The following is a 15,348-nucleotide window of genomic DNA, read 5'->3' on the forward strand; positions in this document are numbered from 1 at the left end:
GTCGCATATTGGCATTCCAACCCACGGCGCAATCGCCTTTAAGCCGCTTTTTAAAGTCCCCCCCAGACATATGCGATGTATTTTGTGAAATAAATAAATATATAATTAATATTGCCGAAATACTGTTAGATGAACGGGGATGGCCAGCAAAAAAAATGGCAATGGTCCGTTTAAGCGAAAAATGCTCGGCTATTTTGTGTGCGCGGGAATGTTTGCCGTTGAATGTGGCATACTTTTCGGCTGCTGCTGACAAGGCAAAACAATTAGTGGCGTGCTTTCGCGCAGATGTGAATGAAAAAAATTTGAAAACATGCCATTGATAACCTACATTGCACGTTAAATAAATATTTGCGGCAGTGGTATAAGCTTTAATCATTTGTTTTCACTCTGCTGGAGATATTTGATTGATTTCGGCGGCAGGCAGTAATTTTCATCAGTAGTTCAGTAGCTCTGTTCATCGACAGCGATTCCACTGCAATTAAAATGCAATTTGTTCAGCGGAAACTCGATTTGCAAATGCTTTATATATCAACCAGTTGATAAGGTGATAAGATGCTTACGCACAGACTATCAGTTCTTCTCTTTATATTACTTAGCCCTAGTTCAATCGATATGCGATTAAGGGGTTTAATTCTACAGATACGCACCGATCAGGCGATCGATCGATCGATTGCTCCGCTCCCCTTAAATGTCAAGCACACACGAGTGAAACGGGGAAGCAACCACTTGGTAGACAATGTAAATATTGAAAGCGATTCGGAGAGGAGTATCGCATTGGGACAGAACGGACCACCGAACAGAAGCACTAATGGGTTTGGACTTTCTAGACGAGTGGTTTTTATCACAGGGTAAGACGCACCACCCACCCACTCACCCACTTCCCCTGAAATTAGCTGCGACGCCCACGCCGCCCAAGAAACTTGCGTAATTGCGGTCCATTGAATGCGAGCAGCCTGATAAGAGGCGCCTAATGAGCGGATAGCGGATATCGAGGGGGTTTGTGAGGCCGAGTGGTATCTTTGGGGGATGGGCCACATATCCGGCTATTAATAATTCCATTGAACTGCACCTGCCATAAGGTCAATCGAATCCGCCATGCCCCATATCCCCCACGTTCCCACACCCCTTGCCGAAATCGGAAAAAGATGCTAAAAATATGCCTCTGTCGGTCAACAAAATTTTCATTTCACTTCATTTTGTGCTCACCGAAACGAAGAGATAATGAGCGAAATCCCACGAGAGCGGAATTCGAAGAGCGAGCGGGAAAATTTTCAAATTTTTCAGCCATCGCCGTGCCGTTGGAAAATGTATGAATTTAGTTTTTGAAACGCCGTCATAGGCACTGTTGCCTTCGCTGCTGAAAATTCACTCCCAGAGTCCGTGCCACTGTGTGTGCGTGTGTGTGTGCCGGTGTGTGTGCCGGTGTGTGTGCGGGTGTGTGCTGGTGTGTGTGTGCTTGCGGTTGTGGTGGTGTGCGGGTGTCTGACCCAACCAGCACACACATGTACAGTTCAAAGAGATATACAACGTCTATAGATATATATCTGTGCAATATATAGAGTACAACGACGCGAACGTGCCACGCAAACTGCAGCGAGCGAATGAACCAATTAATACACATAATAAAAATGTGAAATGTCTGAAAAATCCGTGAAATATCCAAAAATATAGCACCGCCACAGATTCGTGTACATTTGGGCGGCGAAATGCGCAGAGCTTGCGAAAGCGCTTTGCTTCAGCTCTTGTCACTGGCCAATCGATCTAATAAATCTCTCTGGAGGGCGTTATGAATGGCCACCAGTTCCCAAAATATCCAAAAATAAATGTCCGATATTTTGAGGCACTTTTGTTGACAGGCAATCTTAGGATGAAATATGGCCGGGAATTAGCTGTTAGTTGCCATTCCGAGCACAGTTGCGCGCAACTTTTGCGTCAAATTAGCCAGTCTCATTAACAATTTTAATTGAAATTGCATTTTTGTTTCGCCCGCTCCCTTACTCGCTTCTGGAATCCTCTGTTATTTTTTTAATACAGTCGTACTTCCCTATAACTTCCCCTGGCTCGTGTGCATTTAAATGGTTAATGGATCTAATTACATTGCCAACCTGAGCTGCGAGTGGAAACCGCTTAAAATGCGTTTAAAGCAAAATGCAACTGGCAGATAGGCATCAAAATAAACGCTAGGTAGAGTTGCATTCGTCGGTTATTCTTGCAATGGAGGGCGGACTGTATTTCTAAGTATAATTTTTATTTGCATGTCATGTTTAATTAACGCCTCCATGCAGGAAAGACCGAGAAAGCGTTCGTCGCTCTGGCCAAAAATTTGCAATCGCCCCAAACGAGTGGAATGGAAATGAATATGGGGAATGGTGGAGGATGTGGAGGAGGGGGTGTTGGCTGGTTTTGGACCAGGCCATGGAATGGCAATGGAATGAAACGAATTCGGATTTCATTCTGACCCCCGAGAGCCCCGTTCTATCCCAACATTTTTGGCCTTTTTTCGCTCCGTACACCCAGTTTTGTGTACGTTTTTCTGTCTACTTTGTGAAACGAGCCAGTTGAATAAAAACAAAACAAAGTGAATGGATAGAAAAAAAGGCGAAAGACGAAAGCGCCAGAGATATGTATGTTTCCTTTTATTCTTTCGATTTGGTTCCGTTTTGTCTCTCCCAATTGGGCGCTCGTCTCACCGCCAGTGTCTTTCACTTTTTTCCACTTTTTCCACTCTCGGCGGGCACAAAGAACCTAAAATTAAATATTTTCGCCTTTTACATATCGCAGCCAGTGGCAGAGCAAATCGTTATTGTTTTTGTTGCTCTATTCCCATACAGCGCCGTTGTTGTTGCCGTTGTTGTTGCTGTTGCTATTGCTGTTGTTGTTCTAGTTCTTGTTCTTGTTTGTGCTGTTTATTGGAGTGCATATGTACGGACGGACGGAGGGACGGACAGACGGACGGACGGACGGACGGACACACACATACGCAGGCGTTTAGCTGGACATTCACGCAGCACAGCGGCGGCCAACATAATAGTGGCCACAGGAAGTTGCTGTGGCAAGCGCGTGGAATGGAATGTTTTGCTATCCTTTTGCCCAATTAGAGAGCAGGAAAAGTTGCAAATTGTTGTTTACAATTTTCGCAGGAATGAGGTCATTATAAATACATAGCGAAACGGTAGAGGAAAATCGCGAGGCAAAGAAAACTCTGCAAGAGCGAATAGTTTCCATCTTCTGCACTTTGCTTTATCAGCATGAATTCAAGTTATAACTTCTCTCGACCCTGAGTAATTGATTTAAAATTCATTTGATATGTACACATTTTTCATTCCATCATAATTGGTTTTCATATGAAATAAATATTTGAAATCGCCAGCAAATGGTACAATATGTTTGTTTAATAGTTTTCTCAGAAAGTAAACATTCCCATACTTGTTTAAAAATTGTGTATAGATAACCCGACAAGCTAAAAGTCGATAAGGAAACCGAAGTTTAGGTTTAGCATCGATTACTATAAATATCCTGGTATGTAGACATTCGGCTGCAACTGTAGGCGTTTTTGTGAGAGCCTGCAAAAGCATTCCACTCAGTTGGGATTTGTTGATGCATTTGTCCCGGTCCCCATGGCCGACCTCCCCTCATCCTCGCCTCATCCACATTCCTATTTCCATCTCATTCGGCATCCATGAATGTCCCTGTCCATGACTATGACACAAAGGCCTATATTCTGTCTCTTAGTAGAAACAGCGACATAAACAAGAACAACAGCTAGCAAAGCTAATGAGCGCATTCAGTTAAAAATAAAATTCGAAATGAAACATACCCAAATATACACGAATTGAAATGAATTGAATCGGATTGAAAGTATCTCAAACAGCTGTTGCTCATCGTCGGCAGCGGACCACGAATAAAATTCCCAGCAACAAATTCGCGACGGAAAAAAATACATAAAAATCTATTAGAAAAGAAATACGCGTAAAATAGAATTATCAAGGCGACGCAAAAAAAAAATCAAAAAATAAATAGAAAAATAAACGGGAAAAAAGCACGGAAAATCTGAATGAAAGAACTTTTTCGGACAACTTCCCCCGACGGTGCTAATGTGCAAAGTTTTGTGTTTTCATCAGCAGCAACGTTAAGAGAAGCGGGAAAAACAAGCAAAGAATTCACGGCAAATTATTTAAAAAGAGTGTGCGAACAGACGGGCGACGACATCGGGCCCTGGAGAATTTAACAGCAATAACACCGAAAAAAAATAAATAAACCACCAGAGGGAATAGTCTAGAAAAGTCCGGAGGACCGCAAGCAGTTCTAGCGACTACGAAATGCCGTTTGTGACGCCCCGTGCGGGGACAAGCAGTGCAAGCAGTGCGCCCGGCGGACGCACCACATTCCGTCCGCCATGGGTTAAGGACGACGGCGGCACCACCGCCACCAGCAGCACCACAAAGCCCACTGCCACACCGTGGGCGAAGAAAACAGCGGCGACACCGACCGCCACTCCGACGACCAAGGAAAATGGAGAAAAGTCCACTGCGACCAAGCCAAAAGCAACTGCTACCACCACGGCAGCAGCGAAGAAAACCACGACCACTGAACCGGCCAAGAAGGCGGCAGAGCCTGTAAAGAAATCTTCACTGGCCACAAGCACAACGGCGGCCAAGAAGACACCGGAACCTGTAAATACCAAGAAAGCACCGGAGCCAGTCAAGAAAGTGGCGCCCACCGTGGGGCCCAAGAAGCCAGTAGCCACCACTTCAGCGCTTAAAAAGAAGAAGGAGCCGACACCACCACCCGAATCCTCCTCCGAGGAAGAAGAGAGCGAGGAGGAGGAAGAGACCGAAGAGGAGACCGAGTCTGAGGAGGTGGAAAGCGAAGAGGAGAGCGGGTCCGAAGAGGAGGAGAGCGAGGAGGAAGAGGACACCACCGTGGACGAGAAGGTGCCCGAGCACGTGAAGAAGGCGGCCCAACTGCGACCCACCACCGTCAACAAGAAGCCGGAACCGGAAAGTGAGTTGAGCCAACGTTTTACCGTGGAGAAACCCAAATTACGCAGCGTGGTGGTCAAGCGGGATAAGTCCTTGAAGAAGATGGCCACCGAGGACGACGACGAGGCCGAGGAGGGCGAAACGGAGGAGGAGCGCGACCGGCGGCGCCGTTTTAAATTGGAGAAGCCCAAGCTGCGGCACGTCAAGCGCGAGGAGAAGCCATTGCCCAGCAAGAGCACCGACGACCTGGCCAAAATCCGGCCCGTGCTCAAGAAGGTACCCAAGATCGATGAGCTCCTCAAGGAGCCGAAAGAGGAGCCCAAGCCCGAGTTCACGACCAAGACCCTACGCAAAGCGTCCATTAAGCGCGAGCCGAGCAGCAAGAGCGGTAAGTTGTCCGATCCGATACGATCCGATCCGGAGCCAACTCCAGTGATGGAACCTAACCCGATGCCCGACTGGATTAACCCGATTAACCTCTGCGAATGGATCGACTCAACAAGCGCTGTAAATTTCTGCCCCTGCTTCTTTAATGTCTAATTTCTAACCAGAAATGTTTCATTTACGTTGGGGACGTGGGGTTGGGCTGTGGGGATATATTCTCGTATTTTATATTTTTTCGCTTGCTGCCTTTCCGATTTTCGTCGGCCCTGGCCAAAAGGCAAGGCCACTAGGGGAGCAGCAAACAAAACAAATAATGCGTCACCACGGCGGATGAGCGATATGTGCGAAAAAATCGCATTGGTGATGGGAACGTGAGAATATTTTCAAAAGACTAGATGTGTCACTGTTAAATTATTTTTGGTAAGGCTATTTTAGGGTAACAAGCAAACAGGTGTTATACGGGGCGTATGAGTTATATCTCTTAATTTTGGTTCACATTTAGTGCCTATTAAAGTACTAAAAACCAAATTTTCCATTTAGGTGTTTTCAAAAAGTGCCTTTTTAATTACACAAACGATTTCGTTAACATTAAAGTTATCCTTTGTGTGATAAGTGCATTATAGTAATCATTACGCATACGCCATGAAAGCCAACGCCCCTCAATATTCAGTTACTTCCTGAAAGTGAGATTCTTTTTAAAGGGATTGCTTTCGAGCAATGTTTTAATGGCGAACACAACAATATCAAGCGGTGATCCGGTATGCAGTTGAGCAAAAACAATGGAACTAGTTTGGTCAAGATATCAATGTCCATTGTAAGATTTCATTTCCAACCGGCGATACAGCTTCACGCTGCCATCAATGTCTGTAACCTGTCGCTCACAACCATCGCTGTCTGCTCATTTATAAAAACGCAGGAAAATATACGATATGCAAGTGTCTGTATGCAGAAGGCACATACTCGTATAGGAATATGGGAATTTATATACTTGAAATGAATGTGTAAAAAATATTTCATCAAAATGTTTCGCCCCAAACAAAAACCACAAAGCGCACACAGACATGGGACGAGCACAACGGAGGAACAGTGGGAAAAACAAGGCTATAAAGCAATATAAATATCATTTTTTATTTATTAAATTTTAGTGAGTGTTGTGCATTGAGCCGAAAGAGGCGCAAAGTGTTTCCCTGCCTGACTGCAGTTGCGAGTGGGTTTTATTTGGGCAACCATCTCGTTTTCCGGGTAGCATCCATCCGCTCGTTCGAAAGGGCGTTCAGCATAACAGCAGAAAAGGTATGCCGGAGCAAATGTTGTCTAATTCCGTATTTATTGCCACACACTCAACTCGAGAAGGTTGTAATTCTGTAATGGACTTTCCTGCCGCGAGGCTGGGCTCAAGGCGGCAGGGGCAAGACATTCAAAAAACAAAGCAACCAAATGTTGCATAAGCACGCTGTCACCTGGCCTCAAAATTGAATTGCAGAAAGCCTGTCCGTGGGCCAGGCCTCCAGCTTTCCCCTGGGGCTGGCAACTAAAATGAAGTGAAAAGCTCGTTAGGATCTGGTGGGGAAATGGGTTGGGTGAAAGGGCTATGGCTACCGTCACGGCTACGGCTACGTGTGAGGCAGTTAACTTGCCTTTGTCCCCGACCTAATCAGTGGGCAATAACGTGACCGCAAATGCCTCCTAATCTTGACCGACAAACAAAAGGATCGAAGAGGCGGAGACTGGCCAAAGAGGTCACTAAATAAAATGACCAAAAAACGATGTCCGCCAAAAATAAAACAGAGCATCGTTCGTCCTTTTTAAAGCTGTCACCCTATCAAACAGGACAAAAATAACCAAAGTAACAAAAGTAAAAAAAAAGGGAGCAGCACAGAAGGACACAAGGAAAAGAGGGCGAAACATTTATTTAATGTGTTCGGGTGAAGTCTTGGGAGGAAGGGTCCCAAGTGGAGTGGGTACGTTTTTATGGTCTAAGACAAAATTCATGATTATTGCTCATTCTGTCAAAACTACAACATAAAATGGAATGTTTTAAAGCCAAATGAGGAATGGCGAGGAGGCACAAGGACACGGCCGGCCAGCGTGCTGGTCTCTTAAGTTTCCAGCCCCAAAAAAAAACTCGCAACTATCGAATGATAAAAGGCAACTCGGACTCGAATTGGAAGTGAATCCTGGAGAGCGGCAAGTGGGGGCCGAGCCGAAAGCAGCCAAAGATATATGGCAATGAGCTTGATAGAGTCTAACTAAATGCGCCATTTATATTCAAATATCCGCCACTAAAAAACAAAACGAAATAAAAGACGGCGCTGGCCGCAAGTTCCCCTCTTAAGAGGCTCGAATGTCTTCAAAGGACAAAAAGCGGCAGGACGAAAAATATTTTCTTTTATTTAAATGAGCCTCATCTCTATGTATCCCTCTGTAGATGCGAGACATGTAACGGCTGCGCCCCATATTTCCTTCCTTCCTCCTTTTTTTTTTTTTGGAAAACTCTTAGTTCTCTTTTTTGTTTCTTCGTCGCGTGGTTTTCCAGGGTCAAGCGATGGGTGGTGTGGTGGGTGGGTGATGGGTGGTGGTGGTGCCCGATAGGGTCCGGCCGTCATTAGAAACGTCGACTTTCAATAGGTGAGGGTGATTTTCATTTTGGGTTTTCTGTGTGTGGCCCACCCAGCGAAGCATAAAAGATGATTAGGCTCTTTCAAATTTAGATGTAGCGTGGTCAAAATGACGTAAAAGGAAATGGTTCAAAGCTCAGTGGCACACACACACACACATACACACTTGCTAATATTGGCCAATTGCTGTTGGCCATAATTATACTGGGCGACAATGAAATGGTTGACTGCATAATTGGATTAGTGTCCCCCAAACGACGCCACAACAAATCCAAATTGAAATTGAATTTTCTAATTGGACTTAAGGCTCGTCTCCGGAGGCACAAAGGAAATTAAATGAAGATTACCGCCTAGCGGAAACGGCAAAAGTGTTCGGTAAACAAAGAAAGCTCTAAAATAATATGATATCTAGTTTATAAAGAGGTTACAGCTTATATTACACAAATGCTACAAAATAAAGCAGAGCTATCCTTGGATTAGAAAACATTGGAAGTAGAACTACGCTTTAAAATCTAAATCAACAAACTTGAGCAGATTATATTTTGGGGTTACTAATGATTGTAAAAGAAAAACATTACAGTTCGAAACCTAAGCTGATTTCAAAATTCCAAAATAAGTAAAATGTACATGGAAGAGAGGAAAATGTACTTGTTTTTGAGGTAAAATCATAGAGAAACGCTTGGAATTTTACGGTGAAACAACTGCATCATTTCCGAGCTAATCGGGCTCCAAATAGTTTACAAAAAGCCCCATGTAATCCCTGCTAGCCCCTTCGCACAGCGTTCTGGCCAAGTCAGCAACGCTAATCATACGGGGGAGCTTTGGGGAAACGACTCCCTGCCATTCTGCACCATGAAATATATGAGCTGGCTGAGCGGTGCTTCATCATGCCCCGGCAGACAATGAATGAGCACAGCCTGGAAGCTGGGAAACTGGGAAGCTGGGAAGTCACTCATCGGGCGGCTGGCAGCAGTCCATGACCAGGACTCCACTTCTCAGGAACCAGTCACCAGCCACCAGCCACCAGCAAGCAGTAACCAGTAACCAGTAAGATTCCCCTTTCCCACTCCAGTTAGCTGGGGCTTGCCAGTTTTTGAAGACTCAACACTCCACACTCCGCCGGGTTGATTCAATGACAACGGCAACATTTGTGCATGCATAGAATATTCCGCTGATGATAACACAATGAGCCAGGAGGAGGGCGCTTTATGAGGAGGGTGCCACACTGCCATGCCACACCGAGAGTGAGCTCGCAAAATTTATGTTTACATACCCCGCTATTCATTCTGCGACGTCGTAAGTGCGGGCTTTGCGGTATATTAAGTGGGTAGCCTCAACTCGGAGCTCCGAGAAGCAGGACCTCCTGCTCTCCATCTTCAGTGGCAGTGCTTGCTTTTTATTTAAATAAGAAATAATTTTGTCGACATGAATGAATGAAGACTTTTATCTGCCCGGCACCCTTCCCTCGTTTCACTTCGCGTGATGTTGTTGTTGTGCTTTCTTTTGTTTCTTGCCTGCTTCCACTTTTGTTTGCCACTGATTTAGGATAACTGCCAGGGGTTCGAGGGCGGGTTTAGTGGTTAAGGGGAGAGCTTTTGTCCATAAATTACTAAACCGAATTGAGCGCAACTCACGCTCACTAAACGCGTCCTCAATTGGCTGTCCAAAAGTTGACCACGTATTTTAATCAGAGCCTCCCACTCCCCCCCAAAGGCAGTTCATTAACATGCAGACATGGGGGAATGGAATTGGGGAAAATTCATGAGCAGCAGCAGGATCGGTAGCTTGAGGTAACGGAGCTCTAGACAATAATCAAGTTGGTCGTTTGCACTGATTTTATTCAGCAAAGTAACACGAGTTCGGATTAGTTTCATTACCTATCCAGTTTCGCCAAGTTATCCACCTCTTTCTCACTCAGGTTGAAGGGGGTTTCGGAAAGTATTTCGGATACTAATGCACCGCAAAAGGCAGCCAACCACTTAAAGATTAAGTGCAGATCCAGCCAGGCGCAACCGAGAAACCGAAAAGCGAAAAACCGAAAAAGGAGAAGGCAGACTGAACTGGAGCTCAGACAAAGGATAAAGCTCGGGGTGGCCTTGGTAACACACCCACCCACCCATAAAGCATCCAATCTCCCGCCCCCTGTCCCCTGTCCTCTGCCCTTGCCCCAGCTTCCTGCCAGGACTCACTCAAACAAAGCTAATTAACAGATTTGTCAGCTTTTCATCACTTGGTGGTGCCTTCATTGTTTCCCTCTTCTTTTTGTTGTTTGACTTTTACACTTTTGAACAACAAGCCGAAAGGAAAAAGCGTGAAGAAATGCAAAGCATTCGATAAAAAATTATGAAAGAAAATCATTTTGATGCACGCCTGTGTGTGAGCTGTGTGTGTGTGTGTGTGTCAGAAAGAAATCGAAAGTGGCCAACTTTTTCAATTGTTAATTACGAGGCCAAGCAGCGAAGACGGCCTCGACTTGCGAGCGACTGGTGGGCACACGGGGAAAAGGGGAAAAGGCATTACATCGCCAAGTGAAGATTGTTAGGCGAACAATTTAAGCGGAAATTTATTAGAAACAGCTGGCTGCAAGGGGTCTCGCACACACTGCCAATCCTAATTGGCCTCGTTAACAGAACACCAAGACGAACACGAATAAGAAATAACGTGAAGGCGGAAAAAGGTCCCAGCCAGAAGAGTTTAAACTAACTTAAAAGCCAGGCTAGTGAGTGCGGCAGCCAGTCGAGCGAAACCCGACAAAGTAAAAAATGCAATCAAAGTTTTGTGCCACCCGCCTCGGTGCCACCGCCTCGGCCGCCCCCAGTGAGCCGAATTGAATGGTGTTAAGGCAATAAAACACCATCAAAGCCAGGTCCACGTTCCGGGACAAGACAGCGCCGGGGGAGGGGGAGGGGGACGAGGACGAGGACGAGACGGAGGCCGAAGCGGAGGCAGGCACTAACTTTTCAATCTCTGCTGCAACTTCCGACAGAGACAGCCATGTGTCTAGGCTCCCACCCTATTAGGTGCCCCCTACACCAGGCGAAACTTCAGATAAACAGACTATAAGCCTTTTCCATTTATATTGTGTTTCGCTGAAAGCGGAAATGATAAACTGACATCTTCCAAGGCACTGGGTAATTCTTAAAATAAATTCCTCAAAATATATAATCCAGCTGACAAAGTAGTTTGTATAGAAAATGTTAGAAATGCCTAGGATGGGCATTAAAGTAATTTAATGGCTGCTATTTTTCAAAGAGCGTAGCTAAAAGTTGAAAATAGATTTTAACCAATACAATTGGGGCATTGGTAGAGACAGAACCTTTTAGGAAGCCCGCAAAGGAATAAATAACCATTAATGTTTAAAGTGTAACCCCATCCATTCTCTTTGCCCTCTATTGCTATGTATGGTGCAACTTTGCTCGCAAAGCACTGCTAAATAGTGGGGTGGCAAATGCTCCGGCGGGTGGACTAAGGAACCCCGCGGGAGCCGAAAGAACAACAAACAACTGGCACAAATTGCAAACTCATTAAATTAAAATTATATTTAATAACCGCGAGTGCACGCAGCGCCCGGCGATTTGCTCTAATGCCCAACGACCAAACCTCGCGCCCACTTGCACCACTTGCAGCGAGTGCCTCCGCCCAACATTCTGGCAGAGAATAACCGCCACCCACTTGGGTGCATTCCGTGTTTTATTGTTGCAGTTCCCGCCCCGCCGCCGCTGCCCTCGCTGGTGCCCAAGGCCCCACCACCGCCGCCCCCGCCCCTAGCCCCCGGCGAGAAGAGAGTGCTCAGCAGCACACAGAAGGACACCCTCGAGAAGCTCAGGTGAGTGGAAGGCCCGACGACTGACCCCCGACCCCTGACCTCCTGCAGACCCTGCAGCCCCAAATATCCTGCATCGGGATAGCTTTTCCCTTCAAGGCACAGGACGGCCATAATTCCGATTCGCTTCGATTCGCAGGACTCGACCCCGAAGGCGCCCCGACTGGTCCGAGATGATGAAGGAGGTGGAGAGCGGCAAGAAGCTGCGCCATGTGGCCTGCAACGATAGGTGAGTGGTGTCCGCATGCTGTGCAGTAATTACCGATTGCAATACTCCCGATAATTAAAAACGGAATGGAAACCGAAGTTATTTAAAACCACAAAAGTACGTTGCGCTATTTACTGTGCTAACGCCACTTTATCCGTCGAATGTTAATGACTTTTGCTTAAAGCTTAATTGAAAACTGGATGAGTTCTTTGTGCACAAGTTTCTTTTATAACAATACAAATTTCTATAGATCTCAGCCCATCCTGACGTGCAAGTCGATAACCAAGTTGGATGACAAGTTCATATACGAGACGGAGAAGGGCAACTCGCACAACAAGCTGCTCAAGCAGATCCAGGGCGGCATCAAGCTGAAGCCAACCAAGACCAACGATCGCAGCAAGCCGGTGCTGGACGGTCTGCGCAAGTTCCGCCGACAGATGACCATCGAGGAGCAGCTGCAGAAGTCGCAGTCCAAGGTCAACATGCTCAGCGAGGCGCCCAGCAGCCATGCGCTCGGACCGAGCAGTGCCACGGCCTTGGGAGCCGGCGGATCACGGCCCAGCATCGTATCGGCCATGTCCATCGACGAGGAGAGTCCCGACGAGCTGGACGACATCGACAAGATCCGCGACGATCTGCAGAGCACCAAACAAATGCTGGCTCTGGAACTGCGCAACCGCGAGGCGCAGGATCGCGAGAACAAGAAGCTGCTGGCCAAAATCCGCACCCTAGAGACCGAACTGGAACGCGAGAAATCACGCGAAAAGAATCTCGAGTACGGATCCAATGTGATTGTGGCCACCATGGATCCCACGCCCACCGCCGAACAGACCTACGTCAACTCCCTAAAGCGCGAAGTGGAGGACGCACGCAAGGTGTCCAAGGAGGTGGAGCAGAACTACCAGAGCACCGCCGAGCAGCTGGTGGAGGCCAAGACGGAGATCGAGGAGCAGCGCCGCCAGATTCAGTTGCTCGAGCGCAAGCTGGCAGCAGCTCTACAGGTAAGTCATGTTGGAGATCGGGTTTGGCACCAAAGTTTTGGGATTCTGCTCAAAGTGTTGTCAGTTGAGACTAGGATTTCGGATTACAACCATTTAAGTTCAATGTTCGTATGCAGTTAACATAACTATCTCCAAGGGTATGCCAAGCATCGGACTCGGAAGCTAGTCCTTCTTTCTTGTTTTTAGTGTCGCCGGCGTCGCCTCGCTGCGTCCGCTGAGGGCGGCAAGTAGACGGGAGCAGCTAAAGAAGCCACCGCAATCCGTAGACTCCGCCTTAGATCCCTAGTAGTTCTGTAGCCGTAGTAGCCACTGTAGCCAGAGAAACAGATCAGCTGACAACACTTGACACAAATGTGGGATGGGTCTGGGAATGGATTACCCGGGAGCACACCTTGTTCGTCCCCAAAAACTTACTTCTTCGTGCGTAAATATCTGCTAAACACGGTTTGCATACGAGTCTTAAAATCCAATAAAAAAAAATCCAGAAATCTGATTAAATGCAGCATACAACATGAATGATGTACAGACGGAATCAGACAAGTTGAATATTAAAATTATTCACAAAAGGCAACCGAAAAATGAAATTCGAAACTGACCATGTTTTATCAAAGCTCAATTTGTATTTCATTTCGGAAACCATACTTTATACCTTTCAAAGAGGGTTCACCCCCTACCTATGCTATCTGTTTGCTGACACACATTTCCATGCAAAACAAAATCAACTTTCTGGGAAAAGCTCAAATGTTCAAGAATTTTTCTTTAATTCAATGGTGGACTTGGCCATGCCATGTTAAACATTCAAATATTCATTCTTAAATGAGACTTTCTAACGAAATGAAATGAGAGTTACATATGAACAATGCCCAAAGATCTCGTGTGCAGACGACCTTAAACTCCAACTGCCGGACGCATGCTGCATGAAAGACTCCCGCATCCCGCTTCTCGCTTCCGCCCAGACCCAAGCGGTGTTATGACCCGTCTAGGACACGTCCGGTCGCAAATCCTTTCCCCCTGGAAGCTTTGCTCTTGCACTCCGCGCAACAACTAACCGATTAACCCGTTCACGCTCTCTTGCAAAGGCGACACCAAGCACTAACAGACCGCACATTAGTAATTGCTTTGCTTACGACGACGACGACTACGACGATTGCTTCCACTACGACCACTACCATGCAGCACGGCACCAGGTAAAGTCAGGCCCCGCTCGAGGACGCCCTCACTAATCCACTCACTAATCTGTGTATCCCATCTTTCCCGTTTTCCGTTTTGGCCTAACTGCGGATGCAGGGCGGTGGATCCTTGGACGGATCGCGTCGACCCAGCGATGCCAACTTCGGAAGGGATAGCTCGCCGGAACTGGAGCCTGAGGTCAGCGAAAGCGATCCTGATGAGCCGGAGGAGAAGAAGGTGGAGCGCAGGGAGCGTCGCTCTGGCAAGGAGCTCAAGATCCTGCGCAGCAAGCTCACCAAACTGAAGGTCAAGGAGGAGGCGGCCAAGAAGGAGAAGGACGCCCTCAAGCAAGCCATGAAGAAGAACCAAGGAATCCTCAAGTGAGTACATGACATGGCAAATTTAAATATAGGATTGGTTTTAAGCTGGATACAACTTTTATTGCCAGGGAGGAGAACAAGAAGTTCAAGAAGCTGGAGAAGGAGGTGCAGAAGATGGCTGCCTCCATGAAGCTGGACGAGGACGATGTGGACGGCGAGGAGAAGGACGAGGACGAGGAGGAGGCCGAGGAGGAGCATGCCAGCGAGGAGGAGGAGGAATCCGACGACGAGTCCGAGGAGTCGGAATCGGAGGAAAGTGAGGCGGAGACGGGCAGCGAGTCCGAGCCAGAGGTGAGTTAGCACCGCGAATTTTAAGCTATTCAGCCAGCTCACCTGTTCTATGTTCCGCAGGACTCGCCCAACTCCGCGAAGAAGGCGAATGTGGAGCCGCGGGTGAAGAAGCACGAGAGCCGGTTCGCGGCGATGAAGAAGTGCAATGTGCTGCTCCAGGCGAACGTCGACAATTTGCAGGATCAAATTGTGCAGGTGCGATCGCGGGCCACCAATCTGCAGGACGAACTGGACGCGGTTATTGCCGATTTGGGCTTCTAGTCCTTCAGCTTGTCTTCCGTTTCTGTTTCCGTTCCTTGCTCTGTTTTTTTCGAGTGTGTGTGCTTCGAGAATATAAACATAAACAATAATAAACAAACAAACAAACGAAAAACTAGTGGTGGAAGTCAAATTGATTCTGCAATCGATGTATCGGTTACGCGCCGTCTACATTCTACATGTCGCTGATTACTTACAATGTAATGTAAAATTTCTTGCTGTAGATTTGAAAT

General features: G+C 46.9%; 2 protein-coding genes across 5 annotated transcripts in view; one reads left to right on the top strand and one right to left on the bottom strand.

Moving 5' to 3' along the window:
- LOC122620539 (trichohyalin) overlaps positions 1–15,033 on the bottom strand; it is a 28,559-nt gene extending 13,526 nt beyond the window's left edge. The window contains exon 1 of the mRNA XM_043798046.1: positions 14,900–15,033. The gene's annotated coding sequence lies outside the window, so the exon portion shown is untranslated. The remainder of the gene's footprint in view (positions 1–14,899) is intronic.
- Positions 1,343–15,230, top strand: LOC122620537 (DNA ligase 1). Of its 4 annotated transcripts, XM_043798040.1 has the most exons (9): positions 1,343–1,376; positions 4,125–5,370; positions 11,687–11,810; positions 11,947–12,036; positions 12,266–13,016; positions 14,096–14,203; positions 14,304–14,566; positions 14,635–14,857; positions 14,918–15,230. In XM_043798040.1, exons 2-9 carry the CDS (start codon positions 4,320–4,322, stop codon positions 15,116–15,118), a joined length of 2,811 nt encoding a protein of 936 aa, XP_043653975.1. In that variant the 5' UTR covers positions 1,343–1,376; positions 4,125–4,319; the 3' UTR covers positions 15,119–15,230. The 4 variants fall into 4 exon arrangements, with proteins under 4 accessions (XP_043653975.1, XP_043653974.1, XP_043653977.1 ...); XM_043798039.1 differs by lacking the exon at positions 1,343–1,376 and having other exon boundaries at positions 3,540–5,370; XM_043798042.1 differs by lacking the exon at positions 1,343–1,376 and having other exon boundaries at positions 3,545–5,004.
- The last annotated feature ends 118 nt before the right edge of the window (positions 15,231–15,348 follow it).

This window comes from Drosophila teissieri, chromosome 3R (assembly GCF_016746235.2).
Source record: "Drosophila teissieri strain GT53w chromosome 3R, Prin_Dtei_1.1, whole genome shotgun sequence".
Taxonomy (NCBI): domain Eukaryota; kingdom Metazoa; phylum Arthropoda; class Insecta; order Diptera; family Drosophilidae; genus Drosophila; species Drosophila teissieri.

What these genes read in the sequence shown, in the direction of transcription:
- LOC122620537 (XM_043798040.1), top strand. Translation starts at nt 4,320, where the DNA reads ATGCCGTTTGTGACGCCCCGTGCGGGGACAAGCAGTGCAAGCAGTGCG. An exon ending in AGCTGGCAGCAGCTCTACAG is followed by an intron (nt 13,017 to 14,095) that starts GTAAGTCATGTT and finishes TCTCTTGCAAAG; the next exon opens with GCGACACCAAGCACTAACAG. An exon ending in GCAGCGAGTCCGAGCCAGAG is followed by an intron (nt 14,858 to 14,917) that starts GTGAGTTAGCAC and finishes TATGTTCCGCAG; the next exon opens with GACTCGCCCAACTCCGCGAA.